The sequence below is a fragment of the Phodopus roborovskii genome, unplaced genomic scaffold (genome assembly GCF_943737965.1).
Source record: "Phodopus roborovskii unplaced genomic scaffold, PHOROB, whole genome shotgun sequence".
Lineage (NCBI taxonomy): Eukaryota > Metazoa > Chordata > Mammalia > Rodentia > Cricetidae > Phodopus > Phodopus roborovskii.
Window position 1 is genome coordinate 24,462,190 of NW_026126433.1, and position 25,151 is coordinate 24,487,340.

The 25,151-nt window shown below is 43.0% G+C and overlaps 1 protein-coding gene across 1 annotated transcript in view; it reads left to right on the forward strand.

Moving 5' to 3' along the window:
- The first annotated feature begins 2,503 nt into the window (after window positions 1-2,503).
- The window catches only part of Colgalt2 (collagen beta(1-O)galactosyltransferase 2), a 103,826-nt gene continuing 81,178 nt past the window's right edge, over window positions 2,504-25,151 (forward strand). Inside the window, exon 1 of the mRNA XM_051185988.1 lies at window positions 2,504-2,793. Coding sequence (XP_051041945.1) covers window positions 2,531-2,793 — 263 coding nt within the window. The 5' untranslated portion in view covers window positions 2,504-2,530. The remainder of the gene's footprint in view (window positions 2,794-25,151) is intronic.

Consider the following 25,151-nt stretch of genomic DNA (forward strand, 5'->3'; position numbering starts at 1 on the left):
TGTTGGAGTAAGTGTGGCCTGTTGGAGGAGGTGTGAACTTGTTGGAATAGGAAATGTTTCACTGGGGATGAGCTTTGAGATTTCAAAAGCCCAGCCAGGCCTAGGTTCTCCCTCTGTGGATCAGGGTGTAGCTCTCAGCTACTTATTTCTCCAACACCACATCTGCCTGCTACCATGCTCCTACCATGGTAATAATGATTAAATATCCGAAACTGGAAACAAGTTCCAGGTTAAATGCTTCCTTTTGTAAATGTTGCCTTGGTCATGGTGCCTCTTCACACAATGGAACGGTGACTAAGATAGAAAGGAACTTGCAAATAAGTAGAATCTGAAGGTGTGGAGCTTGCATAGCACAGGTCTTGAAAGCTGAGAACCCAAAAGAGTTCTTTGCATTTGTAAGGACCAGACTAACCTCAGTGGGGAGAGCTGGCCAAAGTTACTCTTTGCTATGGCAGGAGAAAGGGAGATAAAGAAGCAGAGGAAGGCAGTGCTGACTCCTCTTCCTCAGAGCTTGACCAATAGAGGGCCACTAGGAGACAAAGGTTACAATCCTTGTTGTTTCACAAGCAGGGTCTCACATAAGCCTGCTAAGACGACTCATACCTCCTTAGTGTTAGAATGAAAAGCCTGGCCACCATGTCTACCTATGTTTATAAAAAGGGTTTGGTTTTTTGTTTGGGGGATTGTTTTTTGTTTTGTTTTTGTTTGTTGGTTGGTTGGTTGATTGGTTGGTTGGTTGATTGGCTGGCTGGTTTTTCGAGACAGGGTTTCTCTGTGGAACAATCCTGGCTGTCCTGGAACTCACTTTGTAGACCAAACTAGGCTCAAACTCACTGAGATCTAGCTGCCTCTACCTCCCAAGTGTGGAGACTTAAAGGTATGCTCTACCACGGCCTGGCTGTAATATAAAATATTTTTAAGGATGTATGTTACGAGTAGGCTTACCAGCCAACCTGGTCCCACAGCTGTGTTAACCCCAAATAACACACAGAGACACTGTATTAAATACAATGCTATTGGCCTGTTACTACTGTTTCTTATTGGCTAGCTCTGTCTTAAATATTAACCCATTTCTATCAACTTAAGTATTTCCACGTGGCCTTATCTTACCAGAGAGAGGGTCTAGAGTTCTACTCTCTTGGTTCTACATGTTGAATCTCCTCCTGCCTCTTCTGGAAACCTCCTTGTCTCCTAGTCCCGCCTATCTTGCTTTCCTATTGGCCAACAGTGCTTTATTCATTCACCAAATACACGAAACATATTTACAGAATGACATCTCCCATCAAATGTGAGAAGAGGCTAAGTTTTGGAGTGAGGGAAGGGAGCTGCTACATGAACCAGGTGAAAGTTCAGAGACCAGAGCAGAGCAACTCGAGGCCTTCTGAGAGTTGCAGAGAAAGAACAACACAACTAGTAAAAAGATGCCTCAGGTCAGAGCTGGTTGGCCTGGCTGCGATGGTCATGAGCTTCCAGGGACCAAAGTTCAGCCTGCACATAATCAAAGGCTATGCTTTTCATGCCACAGTTACTCTGGCTCTGTGTTATCTTCTAGAGTAAATAATCTCTGAGAGAGGGAGTGGTTTCATTTCACCCTTTCTTCTGGGTTTCATTCTCTCTCTTCCCTTTGGCGTGTGGATGTTCCTACTCTTGTCAGTTTGGGTCATTATCGGAGAGGGGCACATGAAGTTTTTCTTCCACACCTCCTCACTTAGGAAGGGACTCCTGGGGCTGGAGAGATAGGCAGGCTGTTAAGAGCTAGCTCGTACTGAAACCTTATTTGAAAGAAAGGCAGAAACGGGCCCCAGAATAGTGTTCCATTAGGACCTTTTATTTTTTTAAAGTCAGTATTAGGGTGTTTATTCCATCAAGAATGAATTTCAGGAGAAGTGTTTCTGAAACATAAGCATTTGGCCTCTGTGAATGTTAAAACATTGTTTCTCACAGTCCTGGGTGGTGTGGGAGATGTCCCATTTCAAAACTCTAATCTGTCAATAGGTGCATTATAAAATCCTGGATCCATCGCGTCACTATGAAAGACTTCAGACTGTGGTTTGCAAAAGCAGAATAAATTTTCTTGGGGTTGTACCGTTATGTAAACACACACACACACACACACACATTTTCTTGGGGTTGTACCGTTATGTAAACACACACACACACACACACACACACACACACACACACACACACACACACACACACACACACACGCCCATTGGCAGACAGGGCCACACCTCGCTGTTCTGGAGGAAGCCACAGACCTCAGCTGTACAAGCACAGCTCGGACTAGGGAAAGTTTCAGTGCACGAACATTCTCACAGCAGCGACCTGTCCGTCCGCGGGGCGGAGCGCAGCGCAGCGCCAGTACGAGCGGTGGAGAGTCGGTGTGTGGGGACCTCGGGCCGGGACTGGGTGACGGCGGGACCCGGGAGCTACAGAAGTCGGTGCCCGTGCGCGCTCCCGCCGTCCCCGGGGCAGCCGCATCCCCGGCGCCACCGGCAGCATCGCCGCTTCCAGCCCAACGCGGAACATGGCTGCACGACGCGCCACAGTCGCCTGCGCGCTGTTGCTGCTGCTGTCCTCCGCCCTGCTCCGCCGCGGCTGCCGGGCGCGCTTCGCTGCTGAGCCCGATGCGGATGAGGATGGAGAGGAAACGGTGGCGTTCCCCGAGTCGTCCCTACAGAGCCCCACGGTGCTCGTGGCTGTCCTCGCCCGCAACGCCGCGCACACGCTGCCTCACTTCCTCGGCTGCCTGGAGCGGCTAGACTATCCCAAGAGCAGGATGGCCATCTGGTGAGCGGGTAGGGGTCCCGGGCCACCGCGGAGGACCAGGGCAGCCGGGCACGCTCACGCCCTTGCTGCCCCCGTGGGTCCTGGACTGGGCGGGTGGTGGGACCGGGAGGGAGATGAGGGTGAGATAAGGAAATAACTTTCCTCATCCCCCTCTTCTGCCTCACCGGTGATAAGGGACCTCCTTAGGAAGACTTTCAAGCCCTCCCTTTCAGTTCTCGGGTTTGTTCTGTGTCCCTGGGGCAGGAAGGGAAGGGAGAGAGTATTGCCTCCAGATGAATACACAGAACTTAACTTGGGCTGGCAAAGGGGTTTGCAGAGGCTAGAGAGGTGGAGAATGAGGCTCTCTGACTTGCAGGTGCTAAGCTCTTGCTCCCTGTTTAACTTGGTTCCTGGTTTTCCCCTGGGGTATCTGAAACCCAGGCATGGAGAATATATTGCTTTGTTTGGAGTCTTTCCAATCATACCACACTGTGGGCTGCTTGGAAGCTCCAGAAGATTCCTGCCTGTTCAGCCTCCTGGGACACTTTCCCGCTGCAGATACACATTGCTGTGAGGTACTCTGGGGTTTCTTCTGGGGTGTGATGGAACCACTTTGGGGAGGATGGACAGCTGAGTTTTGTTAGTTTTGGTCCCTTTGTATTTGTTGTGGAATCAATGGAAGTCTGCCCCCCCCCTCTCCTCTAGACCTCAGTCAGGGTTCCACACCTTTATATCCAAGCATTAATGGTAGAGTTGGCCAGAAGACCTCTCGATGGTTTGCAGAAATAAACATTTGCGAGGGAAGACTAGCCATCAGATTGGCAGACAAGCCTCTCATCCTTGAGAATAACATCTCAGGTCACCCTGGAACGGTTTTGAAGGGAACTGTCCCCAGACAAGACAGATCTTAAAGCAGAGATGGGCAGGGAGAGGAGGAAGGAATTGGCATGTTAACAGTACCTGGTGGGAGAGTACTGAGGTGTGAAAACAAGGGGCACAGTACAGCACTGTGGGCACACTGCTTCGCTTCACACCGTGCCATACGTGACTGCTTCCACGAAGAAGAACGTGTTGTGTGGGAACGTTGGCCAGCCTCTCTCTCTCTCTCTCTCTCTCTCTCTCTCTCTCTCTCTCTCTCTCTCTCTCTCTCTGTGTGTGTGTGTGTGTGTGTGTGTGTGTTAACCACTGGAATGCCAGAACAATTTTTCAAATCTCAAATCTTTTCCTGCTTCGTTCGCAAAAGAAATCTTCTACATGTGTTTTTTTATGCACTATTTAATTTTTCAAAACCTTTACGTATTTACCAGAAGAAGTTAGGAAGCAGAGAAGCAAGTACTGAGACTCACTTAAAGCTACAGAACTAACAAATGGCCTGTTGACAAAAGCAATGGAAGGCTCACAGTTTGAGGGTGTGGTTCAGTGGAGGAGGAAGACATGACTGCAGGAGCTTGAGGCCCTATTGTACCACAGTCAGAACACAGAGAGATGGATGTTGTTGTCTCCTTTTTACTCTGTTCAGGGCGCCCAGCCATGGGACAATACCACTTTTAGTTGGGGTAGGTCTTCATGCTTCCTTCATAGACATACCCAGAAGTGTCTTTCCATGGTGATTCTAGATCCAAATCTAATCCATCTGGCAAAGGACAATGGCCACCACAAAATGTAAAGCACAAATTTGACCCATGAGTTTGTCTACAGGCGTGACAGCTCTTTAAAAGGTAGGAAGATTAGGAACATGATATAAGCAAGATTTGCAGCCATCTATAAATTACAAATTAGGATATCTGAGTTGTTTCTCAATAACTTGATATGTGATTGGACCACACGCTATAGAATCCATAGATGCTGACTTTAATAACTATGCAGGAGTTGGGATAAATGAAAACAATCCTCCCTAGATCTTTTGATTTTATGACATAACTGTAATCAACGAGAAAACTGATGTCTATCCTAACTTCCATGAGTGTTCCAGATTACATGAATACTGATGTTTTACTTAGATCAGTGGTGTTTTGATCTGCACAGACCTTTGTGGACTCTTTTCCCTTATCTTCACTTACGTTCCAAGTCATTCTTTATGGCCAGTGTCTTAGTTAGGGTTCCTATTGCTGTGAAGAGACCCATGATCATGGCAACTCCTTATAAAGAAAAATATTTAATTGGGGTGAGTCAACAACATTATTATCCATTATTAGCATTATTATCCATTATTAGCATGTTGGGACATGGCAGCATGCAGGCAGACATGATACTGGAGAAAGAGCTGAGAGTTCTACTTCTTGCAGGCAACAGGAAGTGATCTGAGACATGGGACAATATCTTGAGTATATATAAGACCTTAAAGCCCACCTCCATAGTGACACACTTCTTCCAACAATACCACCCCTACTTCAACAAGGCAGCACCTCCTAACAGTGCCCCTCCCTTTGGAGGCCATTTGCTTTCAAACCACCCCAGCCAGCATGAGAAGACTGAGGAAGATTGTAAAAGTTGGGTGAGGATATAGGCAACCTTTGCATTAGGCTCTGGAGACTCTTGTCTTAAGAAGCTAGGTTCTATCTTAAAATCCCTGTGTAATGCCTTAAATGACAATGGAAATGCTAGTTCTTAGGGAACCAGAGATACGGCTCAGTGGTTAAGAGCATTTGCTGCTCTTGAAAGGACTAGTTCAGTTCCCAGCACCATGTCAGACTATTGGCAACCACCAGAAACTCCTGGCACCAGCAGATACCCACATACATGTGGGCTTATATACACAGAGACATGTGCAAATGAATGAAAAATAAATCTGTTTTAAAAGTCAATTTTAAAGTACTCTCCTCAAATTCTTAAGTATTTTAAATTAAACAAAATGTGGCTCCACTCTTTGGCTCCCCAAACACAAGTTTTTGAAAGGACAGTAACATAATTGGAATGGTACTTAGATATTAGGGGCCGTGAAAGAATTTCTAGGTCATATTGGAGTGCATGTGTGGCCTTGAAGGCTTTTAGGGAAGTTGATAGTGAGACAGAACTGAGTATAGAAGAATAAATAGGAATACCAAGAGGAATTCTCCTGGAGAGGAAGTCTTCCAGAAGGAGGAGCTTCCAGAAGCTAGGAGCATTGACCGGATCTTCCATTCAGACGAATTATGCAGGTGACCAGTGTAACAACTGCTGGCCTCCAGATGCATATTCTTCTACAACATCTCTCTGGAAATGCCAGGTTTTGGCACTAGAAGGGTACTTGTCTGGGAAGGTGCTAGGTTATAACCTAGACTGTTTCGGTGGGATGTTGTAGCCACAAGGAGCTCCTACCAGTTGCTTCCTTCATGATTGAATCATAAACCCAAGAACTACTCAGCATCAGAGATGCCAAACAGGATGTCTACTCTGCAAGGCTAGGCGGTGCACTATTGAGAACATTCAGCAAGCATCATTGAGAAGCGTCTGGGATGCTAACTTTCACTGAAACACATTTCAGTATCTCACTCCATGCAGACTCACTCTTTCCCTTCATCTTCTGCTGAGGGCTGGAAGAACATGGGATAAGATTCCTTTTTAGATCATTGAAGGTCAAGACATTTCACAGTGTCATTGAGAGTCTGGCCCATGGACCTCATGCAGACTTCCTTGCTGTGTGATTTTACACAGCTTTCTAGACTTGAGCTGCACTGCACATACAGGTGAGATGGGTACCAACAAACTAGTGGAAGAACTCCTACTTTTTGGAAAATGCATTTATTTTGATGAGCATCAAAATGTGGGGCTTGGGGGGGGGTTGATTGAACACTAGGAAGGTTTTATTTCAGAGATACTTCACAGCAGCAAAAGAGAAACTTTTTCATTCTCTTGTGTGATATCAAAACTCAACAAACTGTTGTTAATCATTGCAACCTGGGATAAGAATCAAGGCAGGAATTTTATATGAACTAAAATTGCATTACAATGTGAGACTCTGTGACAGGAGGCAGTGTGTTTTGGTGCCTTCTCTTTAATTCAGTGGTGCCACAAACAAGTGGCCATAGCTATAGAGGGGAAGCCTGATGTCCTTCCACTTTCCAGAGCTGTGTGGGTAAGTAAGGCCCATGTACCAGTAGCAAAAACCGAAATGGGCACATTTGACCCAAAAGAAGAAATACTTGATCTAAAAATAGACCTTAAGTTTATCATTTGGAGTTCCTATGATGCTTGTGGGGAGACAGTCACAAGGCAATAACTGCTGTGTGATTGTGGAACAATTTGGGCATTTCATCTGGTGGAGTGGTACAAAGTAGTGTACTAAACTGAGAACCATTTTACAGTTTTAAGTAGAGTGAGAGGTTGTGTGGACATAAATGTGCAGTGATAAGCTTCTGCTTGTTCTGAGGAACTAGTGCCAATATTTTGCTCTCTACTTTATCTCTGCACTGTTTGGAGATTATGTGGATTTCATATTTTTAATGGCCAAGCAAGAGCATTTTGGCAGACACAGTCAACTAGACTTACTAATGTAAGTGTTTGTAAAACATCCTAAACTGCTCTCAGTGATAGTTTTTAGCACCCAGGGTGGAGATGTGTCATAGTTTCTTTGGCATGCACTGTTATCCCTTCAAAGACAAGTTTTAGCTTACTTTGAAAATACATGGTTCTTTGAGTCTCCTTCCTGATAGTATTTTGTTTTCTCCACCTGTCTCTTCTTTTTTTCTTATTTTTTCCAACATGATAGTTTGGGATGGGGTTAAGGGTTTTATAAATTAGAATTAGACTGGGGCTTAAGTCTTCTGTGTCATCATGGGCATATTTCACTTCCTCACTTCATATAGGAGGAAACAGGCACAGAGAATGGTAAAGCCTTGCTTAAGGTCTCAGGGCTGGTACATGGTCAGAATGTGAGCCAGGCGATTGATGGATGTGCTCACAAAGTGAACGCAGTCTGCTTAAGAGCAAAAGGATCAGTCAGTGCTGCTTTACTGCTTCTGTCAGCTGACCCAGCTTGGGGAGATGTTTTCTTCCAATGAGAATTGTATCTTCTGCTTGAATGAACCAGGGGCTCCGTGGTTCTCTTCCGCTGTCCTGATCATTTCATCACTTAGCTCAGGCATGGACTAGTTACTGAGCTCAGCTCTACTTTAGAAGATTCCACAGGAACAAAATAACACTAAAAGGCACGTTGTGCAAATGTATGCAAGTCACTGCCTGCAACCAAAAGAAATCTCCCAAGTATGACTATTGGCAATAATCAGAATTTTGTATACATCTGTTGGCTACATTTGGGTCCCTATTGCTAAAACAGTCCATTTTCAGCTTCCTCGGTGGGTGGTCTTAGATTTGCTTGTCCCATAAACTCAATTTTCTTTGCAATGTTTGGTGAAACCTGTCAAGCTCCAATTTTAAAATATGATTGGTTTTTGAACCCTGCACTCCTTTGAATACTGACTGAAATAACAAATGCATGTCACCAATCTCATTGCCCCAATGATGACAAACTGTCTGCAGCAATAGATAGGGTCCCTAAATTGTTCCCATCCTATCATATTGAATTGCATGCATTGAACTCCAAAGCACAGGGCAGATAAGGCATTTCCCCCAGTAAGTTATATAGTGAATAACATGGTAATCAATTTCAGCTTTTAAATCCTGAGAGCCTGTTGCAATGTTGTTTATGTTAGAGCACGCCTCTCCTGGTTTGTGAATCATGCCAGCTATCCTAAGAAGAGGTTGGTTTTACAAATATGTCTTCAGGTCTTTATCCGAGTGATTCTGCCTCTGCATTCCCTTGCCACTCAGGTCATAGGCTGTGCTTCTCACAGTCCTCCTGCTTGGCTGTCTCCTGTGGCTGTAGATATGAACAATGAAAGCTCTGTAAGCAGGAATGCTGTCGGTTGTGCTGTGGTCCCTCTCCCAACACTTAAATGCACACATGTGTCATTTCACTATGTGGCACTGTCTCCACTCCACAGAGTAGTATAGTGGGGCCATTATGGAACTTTCACAGGGATGATAGTAGGGGATTGTAAAGGTTGTTTCTACACATTTCTTCACAATATGTAACATTGTACAGTAAAGCTGAGAAAGCCGTTAGTCTATATTGTATTTGTAGTAGACTGTACTCCAGTTACCAGCTTATGAAGAGATTTCACTTTGTGTATTTAAACCATAGCTATAATTCATCAAGAGCTACAAAATGTATGGCTTTGGCATTTTTACTCTCAAAGAAGAGGCTTGTTAATTTAATTGCATTTATGTTAACATATCAAAACTTAATGATCAGAAATTATATCTGGGGCTGGAGCGATGGTTCATTGCTTAAGAACAAATACTACTTTTGCGGAGGATCCAAGTTTAGTTCCCCCAGCTCTCGGTTTGGGAGGTTCAGAACCACCTGTAACTTCAGCTCCAGGGGATCCGTAACCCTCTCTGATCTCTGACAGGGTTTGTTCTCATGGTTTTTACTTGTGTACAACCCCATCCACATACACATATACACATAATTTAAAATAAAAATATTTTTAAAGGCTGAATTCCTTAGAACTCTCATATATTTACTTCATAATAATGCAATACAAAATTTCTCTAACACTTTATCTTTTATAAGTTAAAATGCAAGATTCCCATACTAAAACAATCACTGTGTGTGTAGGAATTCGATGGAATGTAAATCTCTCTTCTACTTTACACCACCTGCCAGAGGAGAACAATGAGAATGTTTTGCACAGTTGCCTAAAAACTGTCAATATATGTGCATATTTTGGCCCAAATATAGATGCTGCCTGTATCCTGCATAACAATGATGCTTTTAAACACGTTTTTTTCTGTATCAAGGCCTTTAAACACTGACAAGGCACCACATTGCTTTCCAGTGCCCATGATCAAACCCTCTTCATAACCAGTGTTTCATGGAGTTACTCTATGGGGTCCCATCAGCCCTGCATTCTCATCTGACTCTGTCCTCCAGAAGGTCTGCCCCAGTCACCATTTTTAAATATTTAAAATTTTTACTATTTTATGTGTGTGAGCATTTTGCCTGCATGTATGTCTGTGTACCACATGTGTGCCTGGTGTCCCCCGAGGTCAGAAGAAGGCATTGAGTCCCCCTGGAACTGGAGTTACATATGGTTGTGAGTTACCATGTGGGTGCTTGGACTCAAACATAAGCCTAAGAAAGAGCAACCAGTGCTCTTAACCACTGAGCTGCCTCCCCAGCACTCTTAATCTTTAAAAAGTACTTTTGTAATTTTTTATAATTGCACATGAATTGAAAATGCATCTCCAAATTCTATACATCATAAATGTCTGAGTTTATAATGTTTCACAAGTGCATATGCCTGTGTAATGAATATTTGACCTTGCCAGGTCTGCATTTCTCCACAATGTTACTAGGGCTGACTAGACTCTGTTCCATGACCTTTGTCCAGGCAGCCAAGTCCCCATTAGTCCCACATTGTATGAGTTTTCAATAAGGTTCTGCTGTCTCTTTGATTTGATGTACCTGGCCTCTGTTGGTATTTGGGTACTCCCTCTCAGGCTAGGGCCCAAGTAGTAACTACTGAGAACTAGAAGGCTTGAGCTGGTGGTAAATAAATCAGGATCATATTACTTTTCCTTCTGCTCTCCATTCCTCTAGTAGGAAAACTGTGTTAATATTCATAATGACAAAAAATAAAAACCTTGTTATAGGTAGTAATTGAAAATCCAGGCAGAATTTACACAGAATGGCTACAGTTAATTTAGCGGAACGTGCTGCCCCGTAAAAACTGCATTTGTTGTTGGTGGCATTAACCAAGTCTCTCACATGAATTAAACTTTAGATCTGGCCAGAAAGTACTTCTCTTCTCCAGGAATACCATATGTGTCAAGATTTTTTTTTTCTTTTCAGATTTGAACTTTGAATAGCAATGTCCTGAAGGTCTGCTAAAGCTAAACTCAGGGCTTTGTAACAAGTTCATTTCATTGAAAATATAATTGTTATTATTATTATTATTTTAGCTGTTTGGCAAATTCAACAAGCTGGTGTCTATCTCTTGCCTCATTGAGATTTTGTTATTCCATAAACATAACACAAGAAAAACTCTCTCCCTCCAGTGTTCTCAGTTCCTGTTTGGAGATACCTTTAGAAAACATGCATCAGAAGCAAGAAAATCGTAAGGAATATGACCCTAGACTGTAAGGAATATGGGTTTTTCCTCCCACCGCCGCCTGGTCTTGTCCCGCGCCGATGCACCAGCCCCAAATATCACATAGAGACTCTATATTTGATACAATGTTGTTGGCCTGGTTACTTGTTTCTTATCGGCTAGCTCTGTCTTAATTATTAACCCATTTCTATGTATGTCCACGTGTTCTTCTTACCGGAGCTGGCTGCTGCATACTGCTCTCTCCAGACCCTCCATCTTGACTCCTTCCTACTTCCTCTTCCTCCTTGTCTCCTAGTCCCTCCTATCTTCCTTTCCTATTGGCCAACAGTGCTTTATTTATTAACCAGTATGAGAAACATATACAGAATGACATCTCCCATCACTAGACTCTCAGCTCTCCAAATGAGGCAGAAAATCAAGCCTGCAGAAAAGCTTCTGTTAACGGATTTTTATGAGTATCTGGGTTCAATGGCACGTTGGCTGTGTTAGAATAGTTCATTTTCTTCCAGGTTCAGTTACTTTAAAGTCATCTGAGAGGTGTATACCAGGCTGGAGAAAGGCTTCTTAAATTGAGATCTCACCAATTTAGCTATTAGCTGCCAAATGATGATGATGATGATGACGACGACGACGACTTAAACTACAGTGCATGCATTTTAGTCAATAGAATTTTTGTTGTCTGGTTGGTTGGTTTTCTTCTCTTAATTTGTTTTTTGTGGTTTTTTTTGTTTTGTTTTGTTTTTTGTTGTTGTTGTTGTTGTTGTTGTTGTTGTTTCAAGACAGGGTGACTCTGTGTAGCCCTAGCTGTCCTATAACTCACCCTATGACCAGGCTGGTCTCATACTCACAGAGATTCACCTGCCTCTGCCTCCTGGGTTCTGGAATTAAAGGCATGCACCACCAACATCCCACTGACAATAGGATTCTTATGATAGTATAAGGCTTTCCCCAGACTTTCTTTTGAGAGTGACTGTCCATGTTTTGGAGAGGGAGGGTAGAGGGCAATTGCAAGCTTCTTGCTCTCATAGGTGACAGATGTGACATGAACCAGAGGAATCTAAGATGTGCAATGATTGATATTCTCACTGAAAGTTTCAGTTAGAAATTCCTCCTTTTTAAGGTTTTAAGAACTGAATAATTTTGTAGACACTTAACAGTGCAAATGAAATTCCTGGGATAACTGTGAAAAATGTGTTTGTAGACATTTGGGGTCCTGGCATTCCCAACACAGAGTGCCTTGCTGGGCTAATAGAAGGCTTTTTAGTTTCTTGGTGGCCAGCCAGCCTCGTAATCTTGGCCAAGTGGCACACACCAGAGTGATTATGGTGTAGACCCGCCAAAACAGTAGGAAACTGATGCCAAGTGGGATCAGGATTTTTCATGTCATCACTGCACCATTGAACAGCCAGCTTGTATGCAGCTCTGGCTTGATTGCTCTCCCTCTGCAAACGCAGGTTGAGTGGTGAGTGCCCAGGCAGCCAGACTGTGTCTTGTTTAGGTGGATTTTGTGGAGCTAACATGAAGGCTTGAAACAGCTAGCATTGCAAATATTTTAGAAAATTATCACCCTCCTCTCTAGCTTTTCTCAGTCTTCCCATATTTCAAACTTTACTAAACACACTAATTCCCATTGTTCAGTTTCCACTTTAGCAAGATCACACCAATGGCTTAATGGTGATAAATATCAAGGAACTAGGAGACAAAAGAAAACTTGCCCCCAAGTTCATACAAGGAAAGAAATAATGAAAACCAGAGTAGGAATAAATGGAAGGTTAAAAATATCTGAAAGATAATAAAAAAAAAAGCTATTCTACCAATGCAACTGACAAACCCTTAACTACAGTAATATAGTCTATACATTCTACAGATTCTAGTAAATAAAATCAGAGATGAATAAAAGGAAGACATTCAATGGCACTATACAAATACAAAGACCATTAGAGATTATTGTAGACCAGAATATGACAACAAATATGCATTCTTTCTCTACCAGGGCTGCTTTGTTTTTTCAAATACGTATTGTTTAAAGACAGAGCTACAAATGGTTGACCCTCTACATGTAGTTCCTTACATTGGGGCTCAGTATAAAAAGGCACTTCCTCAAGTCCCCCCTTCTCAGCTTACTCTACATAATAAATTCATTAAACATTTAGTTTTATAGAAGAAAGATATTTATTGATGAACTTCTTTAAAATGGAAGGAAATGAAATTTGTGATTGCCTCCAACTAAAAAGTATTTACCTGAGCTAAATCCATTCCCATTTTCCTTGATCTTGGTTCCCTGTTGCTTGTATTTAACTATTTCTTCTCCTCCTTCTCATCATCATCATCTTCCTTCTTCCCATCTCTCTCTCTCTCTCTCTCTCTCTCTCTCTCTCTCTGTGTGTGTGTGTGTGTGTGTGTGTGTGTGTGTGTGTGTACTAGCACATGTAGTTTTTTGTGTTCGGCTACATTTTTCTCTTCCTTACTCCTTTGAGACAGGATCTCTGTCCCTGGAGCTTAGACTGAAGGCCAGTTAGTCCCAGGGATCTGCCTGTCTCCATCCCTTAGCAATGGAGTTTACAATGCTACACTATGATTTTGTGTGGGTGCTGGGATCGAACTCAAGTCCCCATGCTTGTGCAGAAAGCTCTCTTACCCGCTGAACACCCTCCTACCCCTCCATCTGTGAAAACACGCCTTTTAGAAAGACAAAGCCATGCACATACATAGCCTGTGCCATCCTGTAACTGTGTAGGCACATGCTGGCCTTGAACTCGTGGCAATCTTCCCACCTCAGCTTCCACAGTGCCAGGATTACCGAAATAAGCCACCATGACCAGCTTAATATTCTTATATTGATTTTTTCATGCCACTGAAAACTTCTCCTCTTATCTGTGACTAATAACATTGGACTGTTTTTAATAGCTGGCAATTCAACTGTAAGTATATGATATTACAAAGTTCCCAAGCCTGGGACCTCATCATTCATAAGGAACTTAACGTACACTCCTTAAAAAATCTTATTGTTCTTTCTTGTTTCTATACAAAGGATTGCTCTGGGTTTGTCACAGATACATAGTGTAAGGAGTTAATATAGTGGCATTCTTATAGTTGCAAGCATACAGCTTCCTGTGGGGGACAATAATGACTTGGCTGTTAGTCTACTATTTCACTCCCAATTTTCTTTTATTCTTTCAAAAAAACAGTAAAAGATTCCTAAGTGTCTACATTTATTTGTATTTTTTATCTTTTTCTTTTCTTTTCAAGAATGTGAGCTCTTTCTATACTGAATATGTGCCATTGAGGGATGAAGTGAAACTAAGTGCATGGTTCCCTGCCCCCAAAGCAGCTCCACCCACTCCCCGCTTCCCCTGAAGTAGGCATTCAGTTGGTTAATTTTGCTGTCCTGTGGAAGGAGTGAGATGCATTGCTGTGTGGATCACTTTGCATAAGCAATTTGTTCCCCGTGGGTCTCAGGTTCCTGTCCAGTAGAATAAGAGATGTCCTGGAATTGTGGTTCTCAAATGGTGCTAATTATCAGAATCATTGGATGGAGTCTTAAGGAAAGACCCAGGACAGGGCTGATGGAATAGAGCCAGGGACAGCTGACATATTTTGTAAACCTCCCAGGAGATCTCAGTGTGCAGTTAAGATTGAAAACCTCTGAGCCAGATGTCCTTAAAATCAGACAGTATTCCCCCTTGATGAGAATGACTATACTCAAGAACTTTCACAAATCATAAATGCAGAAGTGATTCTTCAGGGACCTCTAGTCAAACTTTAAATCTTTTGAGAGTGGCTTCAAAACGTAGAATTTTGTTAGGATCACATGGTCTTCCGCCCCTTTGTCTACTGCTCCAGAGACTCTTCTCTAACAGCTGTTGCCTCCTTTTGGATGGAATGTGCTGGAGATGACTGACCTGTAGAGGAATGTGGCAACATGACAACCAGCCTCGCAGAGGCACATTTGGCAATTTCTTATGAAGAGTTCTGTGCACCAGGTGTAGAAGCAGCTTTAGGTCAGGACTTACTTCCTTGGCACAGATGGCTGCCCCTTGGCTAGGGGAACTGTGTGTAGCAAGGCTTTTACACACACCGAGCCAGGCTCTGGCTAGCCCAGGGTCCCTTCCCACTGTGAGATTTGGTAAATCGCCCAGCTCTGCTTTGGAGTTTTCTGTTTCATACTGATGCAGGATCTCTGATCATCTCTGGGTATTGAATTGCTGCTGAAGTTACTTTTAATGGCTTTGAGGTTTCTGGATTTGCATAAACAGTGCTGCCTTTGTCCTGTGGTCTTGACACAGCTTCAAAGCTTTGAGCAGGCATCAAAACCACAAGGGAGCCTCATTTTATTCAGGCATCAGATTGCAGCTATGCCAGCAGGTGACTAGGGTTACAGCTCTACTACTGGCCCAGTTTTCTGCCCATCAAAGACTACATTAGGTTCTGCTAAGTTCTCTTGACTGTAGTTCTGGATCACAACAGGTTTTGCATGAGGTCTGTGCAAATACAGCTGAGCTGAATAGGAAACTACTAATGTGTTATCTGCCGGGAGGAGCAGCATCACTCCCTGAGTACACTGTGATTCCCCAGCCCAGGGAGAGGCAGATTACTCAGGGTCCCTGTGGAAACTTGGAAGTCTCAGCCCCCTCACATGCCACTGGGATACACTTTGTGGGGACTCAAACTTCATTTGCCATGTGCTTCATCAACCTGGAAGAGGCCTTTGACTCCTCCATGGTGCGCAGGTGTCTTTCATTTGAATGTACTGCGGCCTGCCTCTCGGAAGAGCCTTTAGAGCGATCAGGTGATGCACCTTCACCTGATTCTCTGCCTCTGCTTCCCAGTAGCTGTGCAATAAAACAATAGGGCCTAGTGTTTATTTTATTAGTAGGAGTGGTCAGTTTTGTTCATTTACAGTTTTTTTCATGTGTACATTATGTATTTAGCTTCCTCTTCCTCCAGTCTGTCCCATTTCTCTCCTGCCCCTCCCAGAAGTCCCTCCCCCTTGGAAATTTCTCTCCTCCAACTACTAGTTTATATGTTGTTTAGTGCCCAGAATTTAATCAGGGCCATCTGTGGTCCTGAGTTTGGAGCTGTCAGAGCATCACTGGTCTCAGCAGTGGGTACTCACCTTCCCCTTCTCTCAGAATCTGTTGTCTAAAGATCAGCAGTATGTGGAAGGGCCCAATGAGTCCCTTCCCATGACATGGCCGACTGTTAGGAGGACCCCACTTCTATGGGCCCAGTACCAGTATGCATGGCTGCTGTGGGTTCACGGTTGTCATGGCCATGCCCTGCTTAGAAGATGGTATTCCTTAACCCCTCTCTCAATCCTCTGGCCCTTCCAAGGAAGTGAGAGGTATTCATTGACATTCTGTCGGAGGTCTCTCAGCATCAGATACATTAGAGTTCTTGAATGATTGCTTTTTATGCCGTCTCTGCCTCATGTCCTCTGTTCTCTGAGATTTCCCCGGATGCTTTGCCTGGCCTTGGCAGGCTGCAAGCATCTGTGTATCTGCACTTCCTCTTCCTAGACCCTAAACCCCCTCTTCTTGTTACTTGAGATGACACACTGAACTCTACCCACTTTTTGTTGTATCTGTTCACTGGTTTGTTAAGACAGGGTCTTGCTATGTAGTCTTTGGCTGACTTTGGAGCTTGCTATATAGACCAGGCTGGCCTTAAACTCATAAAGATCTGCCCTTCTCTATCTCCCAAACCCTGGAATTAAAGGTACACACTACCATGCCTCTCTTATTTTCACTTACATTTGAATTTTGCCATGGTTTTGAGTTGTCCATATCTCCAATTCTCGATGCCACAACTGATCTGTATTGGAAAGGGGGTCTTTATCCCTTTGCCACAAGTAAAAAATGCAGCTTTTGTGAACACTGGATGCCAAAGTCAGGGCTCGGAAGAGAAGAAACAGCATGCAGAGAATATTATGAGAGAAGCCTGTTGCCAATTGGGGAAGCCATTGCTGCCAGAACTCGGGATAAAACACTTGCTCCGTGAGCAGACACAATGCAGGTGTTCTGTTATAGTTAACTGTTTTTATTGCTTACAAAATAAGTGAAGACAACTGTTTCTTAGAATATTTCCTATTTTACTGTGGAAAAGACGTAAATGGAAATTTGACATTTGTGGCTATGATGAGAAACAGTTTATGTGTTTGCTCTTTGCAAAGGCTGCTGGTTAGCCTTGTAGCCCAGTGCACTCTGTTCAGTCTACTATGAGAGGAAGTAGCTTACTTATGCATTGTAGGGCTTAGAACAATGGTTCTCAACCTGTGGGTTGTGACCCCTTCTCAGGGGTCTAACAGTCCTTTCACAGGGGTCACCTAAGACCATCAGAAAGCAGATATTCATTACAATTCATCACAGTAGCTGAAGTACAGTTATGATACAGTAATGAAAATAACTTTATAGTTAGGGGTCACCACAATGTGAGGAGCTGTATTAAAGGGTCATGGCGTTAGAAGGTTGAGAACCACTGGATTAGAAGAACCTGGCAGTTGGAAGTCCAGTCTCAACAGGCTAATGAGCAATGGAAAGATTTTATTTCACTGAGCTGCCGTTATATCAGAAATGCTAAAACCTGGCCTGCATCCGATGTCTTCTGAGACCAAAGTTTAAACACCATGAAGGGTCATTGTAACACAAAGCTCCTGCAAGAAAGTCAAATCACGAAGGCAAAGAATATTCTTTTTCAGGGTGTTCTCACTAGTGACCCCAACTTTCTTACCTGGGGTTCAGTCTCCAAAGTCAAACTCTTCCCTTTCCAAGCAGCAACCAATAAATCAAAAGGCAGATCCCTCTGCTAGTCAGAAGCACCCTGAGAAAGCCCTGATCCTTGGCTGCCTCCCTCAGCTCTCTGCTTTTGGCTGCTTAGCTGACACTCCCCAGCTGTAAGCTGTCTGCCTGCAGTCCTTAAAGCCAGTGCCAGATGTTTGAGCCTCAAAAAGATGATGTTTGGAGAAGGCCTTGGTAACTAATGTTGGGACCAGGGCATGCTAATTAGACAATGCTCTGGTAATTTTTTTTTTTTTTTTAAATTCTGACCTCACAGCAAGCAGGCATTAACAGGCTGGGGACAGAACCATTTCAGCTCTGAAATAATGTGGATTTTTGAAACTGTGTGTCTCTTCCATGCAACAGAGTGTCTAAGAGCTGATGTTGTCTTCCTGATCAGTATGCCACTTGTCAGGTTTCAGATAATGAACTGCCCTGGCATTCGGTAACTTTGAACTAGAGAGAAAATTCTTTCTGTGAGAGAGACACTTGACAGCCCTGATGGCAGCCGGCACACAGCTGCATTTCACTTTCTGAAGCCATTTTCCCTTTTGAATCTTCAGACTTTTCTTATTCATTAACCCCACTTCTCACATTATTCACCTCTAGGGTTAGCTCTGTGTCCTTTCTAAGTCTTTCCTTTTGTTTCCAAAGAGTCATTTCCCCAAGTTGGCCTTTGTTAGTTTATTTTTACCCATATCATGGGTTTGGATAGTGGTGATTATAGACCCTTCTCTGTCTTATTTGAAATGTTTGGGGGGAAAGCTTACTTGAAAAGCTGTGTACTCCATTCACCTTGTGAAAAATGATTATGACATTTAAAAATCCAGACAGCAACTTCAAAAACAAAAAAAAAAAAAAAAAAAAAAAGTCTTCTTTTCTGTTTGATCACCAGGAAGGTGAAGGTAAAGGTTACCGGCGGCTGAGGTCTGTAGTTAATTTCACACTTGGTGGTAAAATCGCACACTGTCATTTCCAGACTCCTGAATAATCAACTGTTAACAAATGAGGTCATTTTTTTGGTAGAAGGACTGCATATGTCACTGTCTCAAAAGGGAGATGGGTTACAGATTCTGTCTAAGGACACGCTTCCAAACACTGTTTAAAACTCCCAGAAGCTTAGTCTAAACTGGCATTAATCCCACTTTGACGGTTCAAAAAACTTGAGTGTTGCAGGTCTCCAACTAAGTAAACAGTGAGAAGAAAAAAAAAAAAAAAAAAAAAAAAAGAACAACAACATTCTAAGTAAAAAAAAGGGGGGGGGGCATCAGTAGTCATTTTAATAATTCTTTTCACTTATACTGTCACTAAGACATTCATATTTCTTTGTGTGTGTATGTAGTTCTCATGCATGTATGTTATCATGTTTCCATGTAAAGTGTGGGGGGTGGGGGGTGTCTCGGATGTGGTGTGGTATGTGTGTGTGTGTGTGTGTGTGTGTGTGTGTGTGTGGTGGTGGTGGTGTGTGTGTGTGGTGTGCACATGGAAGTCAGATGTCAATGTCTCCCTCTGTCTGCTGTTTGTTCTCCATATTGGTTCTTTTGAGGCAGGGTCACTCACTGAACCCAGAGCTTCCTGATTTCAGTAGCATAGTTAGCCCATTCACACTGGGAACTCCTCACCTCTGCCCTGGAGATGACTGGCATTATATCTTGCATTTACATGGAACTCCAGTTGTCAGCCTTTTGTGCAATGTACTTTATCCACTCAGTCATCTCCCTGGCCCTGCAATTTATATTCCTTTCAGGTCGAAGGTCGAAAGCACCGATGACTTTATTAAAGTCCTTTAAATGGTGAATGTAAAAATTCTTATTGCATGAACATTTCTTGCTACACATCCATGGTCTGCTTTCTGAAAACACTAGTCTGCAGTGTGAGCCACCACGATCCTTCTGTCCTGGAGTTCACTCCTGCAATTGCCACCTTGCTGAATGGTGTGACTTCACAAAGGAGTTGGAAAAGACTCTGTGAGATTGCTGGCACCAGATGATTAAAAGTAATAGAAGTGATCTCATGGTTGCTTGTTCCATGAGAAAAAAAAAATTTCCATGTCATGAGGACATTCAAGCAGTTCCCAAATGAGGCAATCGTGGAGAGAATCAAGGCCTGCAACCAACGGCCATCATCAACTTGCTGCTTGTGAATGAGCCCCTAGGATGAGGTCTTCCATCCCCATGAAGATTCAGGTCTCTGAAGCTCCAGCTGAAGGGATTTTCAGAAAGGACCTGAGTGATGAGAAGGAGCTGCTTTATCGCAAGGGAGGGGAAAGGAAGTCACCGAGGGGATTCCTTGAGAGCAAACATACAAGGGCTGTTCACTTAACAACAGTGTGGCCTCGGGGCACATTTGCCTTCTTTCTATTCGTTGAACTTATTAATAAAGAAATCAATAACTTTTACTCTCAACAACACAATAAGATACCTTGATGTCAATTCTTTATAATCTGCTGCTTATTTTCCTATGGATTTTTGCTACAGGACAAAGGAAAACAAAGGGAAGTTCAGTAATTTATTCACCAAAACCCAGCCATCACCTGTAGATGCTGTACCATTGATAGTACAGTTTACCATCTTCAGTGGAGGAAACGAACTCTGTTCATGTTGTTGGAGTTTGCAGAATTGGTCATTTCCTTCTGCAACATCCCCAGCAATATGAATTAACAGTAGAATATTCCTAAAGGGCCTTCTGTAGCTCTGGTGTCATTGGCAGAATACAGGGGCTGGTGGGGGGAGGGTGTCAGAACTCATGAGAACTCAGAGTATCTTATTCCAAAACATGAAATAAAATTTAGTAAATGTACTACTTACACAATTATTGAGACATTTTAGGAAATCGTGCAATGGGCCTAAAAACAAGGTGCAGGCTATACAACATCAGATTATAGGGAACAGAAGGCCATAAGGACCAGTTTATGTTTAGACAAAAATCACTAATACAGATAGCCAAGATGGTCATTGATGGCTTAACACTGGGCATGTAATGCATTATGAGCCGTCTGAGTTAGCACAAAATGGCAGGCAGCAGATGGAGTACAAAAACAAACAGTACTGTCATGTTGTCTAACTGCTCTGGCCAGAATGCCCCTTTTGGATAGGGTCAGCCTCAATAAGGCCTTGGGGCAAGGCTTTCACCTTCGACAGCCTGCCTGTACATATCAGCCTGTGTGCTGGCATGCACATGGGTATCTACTGGCAGCTGCCTGCCTACTGGCTGGGTATCAGTGAGTAAAGTTTGTCTTATCTTCCTGGGGCTCCTAACATCCTTCCCAGCCTTCCATCCCTGGCATCTCCCTGTGACTCTCCTCCTTTACTGGTGTCAGAGCTTGGACCCCACACAGATCTGTACCTATATCCTCTCCTAAAGCACAGTCTAAGACCGTTGCCTGGACTTGTCAGCCATCCAGGTAGCAGCTGAGTTTTAGGTGAATTAATAGATGCTCTTCCATTTTTCCCCCCTTTGGGTGTGTGGCAAAATCTATGAAAATGGGCAGTGGTGTTTTAGATCTTACTTTTCATATTCACAGATAGATCATGTGAACACAGTCCCCTTTTAGTGTTCCTGTGAACACAGTCCCTTTTAGTGTTCCTGTTCCTTCAGGTGAAATTACAACACACCTCTTTGTGATTAAAAAGACTTCTCAGATCAGTTCTGGGCTACCTACAGCAGTTTCTTTGGCATTTGCTTCCATTTGTGCACTTACATGTTGGACCTCAACTATAGAGTACTGGATTCTTAAAAAAAAATCTTTATTAGTTCCAATTATTTGAGGCTTTGATTCCACAGCTAAAATTAGAAATAATATCGGAAAATGTGAAGAACAATTGTTTAAAAACCTCATTGGACATTGGATCGGATATTCATTTTGTTTCCTAATTTATTAATTTCTATTTCCTAATTTATCAGCTAATATAACAAGGAACTTTGTCATTCCCAAGTATAGGTAGAGAAAACAAATTATTGACTTTAAAGAAAAATGTTCTGTAAACCTGTTAGTTAGCCTTGTCCTGGGGAAAAGTCTCAATGAATAATTATTTCAGACCAGTGAGTGAGTGAGCTCATAGCTGTCTACTTGGCAAAACCCAGTACTGGTTTCTTCTTGAAAAACAAGTGCCGGGGTGTTTCTCTCTATGTTTCTGCCCGATCCCTCCCAATGCTCTTTAGACCCCACAAAATCCAGATTCTTCAGGTCAAAGGCATCCATTTCATCTGCCTCCTCTACAGCACCACCAAGAATTAAGTTGATGCAACAAGCCAAAAACCAGAGCAGAGAGCCATGTCTCCTTTCTTTGGAAAGGGAGACATATCGTGACAGTGGCTGTGTGAAGGACAGCAGCTGCTCAAATGGAAATGTTCATGTCCAAGATGTGGTAGGGTCTAATCTCTAACAAAATCCAAATGAAGACCTGATTGGCTCTTTGCAGACACTGGGTCCATGGTGAGCTGTTTGCTTTTTTAAGAGCTTCCTCCACATTTGGCATTCTTTCCGCTTGCTACTGGCAGAAATTCTCCCTCCCTTCTCCATTTATTTTGATCCCTGCTGTCTGGAGGCTCTTCCGGCCTTTTAATACATGACTTTCAGAGATTGCATGTTCATTTCTGTAGGGGTCTCTGTGTTCAATTTGGCTCTAAAATATCAGGCCTTTTCAGTTCAGTATTTTGTATTGTGTTACCGTTGATATCTTATTAAATACTTAGATTTTCAAGGTAAAGTGAAAGCTGTGTACAGTCTGCAAAGGTTTGTAGTGTTCCTGATGACAGCAAGGGAGCTATCTCCTGTGAATGCAGTCACTTGTCAGAATGGAACTGTTCCTTGTGAATGCGGCCGTTGCCGGTTCTGGCCCTCCATCTTGTTTTCTTTTGCTGCTGAAGATATTTTGAAACTTTGATTTCTGAGAGTGGAATTCTTTACAGGCTTCCTAGAAAAGGAAACATAACATAGTGGTTAGAGTGACTTTAAAAAAAAAAAATTAAGTAGATCAGGCTAGCCTCAAACTCACTAGGTAGTTGAGGAGGACCTTGAACTTCTGACCATCTAGTCTCCACCTCCCTGGTGCTGGGATTTAACGTGTGTGCCTTCATTCCCAGTTCATGCAGTAATGGGGATGAAGCATGGGGTCTTTACTCACATGACACTCTGACAGCTGGTACCATCAGCGAGTCAGGAGACAAGAAAAGGCAGTTGAACTTTGCCTCTGGAAGTCACTTTCATCAGACATGAGCCATTTAAATGAATGGCCCAGTTTTCACTAATGCCTGCTTAAAACAAAATCTCTACCAGAAAATATTAGATAACTGAATATTATAAATAGATCAGGCATGCATCCTTTTTCCTATGGGAGTAATATGTGAGAGATTTTTTTTCCCCTGGGAAAGAGAACATGCACTCACCCCAGAAAGGGAACCCATGGCTACCCAAAGTAATGATAGTGCTGAAGTTTAACTTGGTGAACTAATGAATTTTCATGGAGGTTACTAGCAGGAGTGTGGGTGAGAGGTTACTTACAGGAGCAGGGATGACCCCACAGCAGCTCCAGAATGGGAAAGCCTCGCCCAACTCACAGAAGTTGTAATCTAAGAGTTCTCTGCATTGTTGGTAGGCTGCTCAATGGTGAGAAATCACCTTGTGTGGCTCAACCAGTTTTCCCCAACCACAGTGGCTATTTCCTTCTTCTAGAAAATGGAAAAAGTCTTCAAGAATCTTGCAAGTTTCTAGAGCTCCAGACTTCTAACAACTTTCTGTTTACCTCTGCTTCTGATGAGCTCTCCAATCTCCTGGGGAGACTGTTTCAATACAGAGGAAACTGTCCTACAGTGGAGACATTGCATGAGCTAGAGCAGAATTGAAGTGTTTGAAGAAAAGAGGTCTATAGCAGCACACAAGAGCATGCCAGCTATGCTTTGTGTCTTGGATTTTTGTAACATCTCAACTTCTAAAAATATGGTGGATTTATTTTCCTAGTTGAAATAAATACCTTACTTTTTGTGTGGAAAATCGTCACTTTGGGGGCCAGGGGTTGTCTAAGCAGTTAATGTTGCTCTTGCTGAGGACCTAGGTTCGATTCCTACTATTTATATGGTAGCATACAACACTCTATAACTACAGTTTCAGGGGATTTGATGCTCTCTTCTGGCTCCTTCTGGCACTGTATGCATGTGATAGATAAAACACCCATATTCATAAAAGTAGTCGCTCTTATTTAATGTAACATTTGGAATTTTGTATGCCTTAAAAAAAAATGGGTTGACAAGTTAACCTATGCTTACAAAGGCTAGATTCAATCCCACCTGATCCTTGCTTTCATAGCCTTAGAGTAGTATGGTTCTCCTTGACTGATACAAACACTCTTTCAGAAATGGTGTCTTCATCTTTGATTACCTTGAAACCAACTGTCCACTGATGAAGATTCATTGTTAGCATTCTCAAAACTAATGACAGTTAGCTTGATTCCACACTGAAAAAAAGGAAGCATCCCTGAGTTCATAGTTATCAGTACCATTTTTAACATCTAACAATCATTTCCCACAATCAAACACTTCACAAATCTTCTAGATGGCTGCTTTTGCCACACTGAATAGAACAATTCATAGCACAAGAAGAATTCCCTTCCAGTCTGGCAGTATAATTCCCACCTGGACCTTTGGTGTAATTCCATGAATGACAACAGTTTTTGTCATCAAAAATTTATAGCCATGGTGTAAAGCTCTAAATCATTTTGACTCAGGTTAATTTAGTAATTATCATTTAATGCACAAGAAATCATTCTGTCACATTTTATTAACTACACATGGCTCCAGAAATAAAGACACGAGTGACAATTTGAGGCCTGGAGGAAGAACTCACTTTTACAGCATCACCTTTGATATTTTAAGTTCTTCAACATGTTCACTGAAATTAATAATGTCAGTCAGTGAATTAGAATTTCTAGTGTGTGTGTATCCCACACAAACCATGGCACCCACAATTGAGACTTGAAGTCCCTTCGTAGTTTCATGTATATACTCTGAGCTCAATTCCTCAAACTCTCTGTCCTACTCAGGAGGGGTCCTGGGGACCTGGTATCTGTCACCTGCTGATTACCGCTCCTTCACATCAGTACCATTGTTCTTTTTCCTTCCTCCCTGACTCCTTTTTTGGTTTTTGTTTTGTTTTGTTTTTCAAGACTGGGTTTCTCTGTGTAACAGCCCTAACTGTCCTGGGACTAGCTCTGTAGACCAGGCTGACCTCGTCCACCTATATGTCCAGAGTGCTGGGATTAAAGGCGTGTGCCATGCATCCCTGACTTTCAACAGAATAAGTTGACAGGGAGGGCCAGGAACTGGCCCTGCAGGCCCCAGGGCTCAAAACATTGCAAAAGTACCTGAGCAGGGACTGGATGGAACTCAAGGGCTTCATTTTATCAAGTTAGGAGATATACAGCCATGTGGAGACAGCCTTATATTTACCCATTTACTGAAAACATCAACTCTCAGGGTGAGAACGCTGCTAACCCCACTCTGTTTTAGAAGG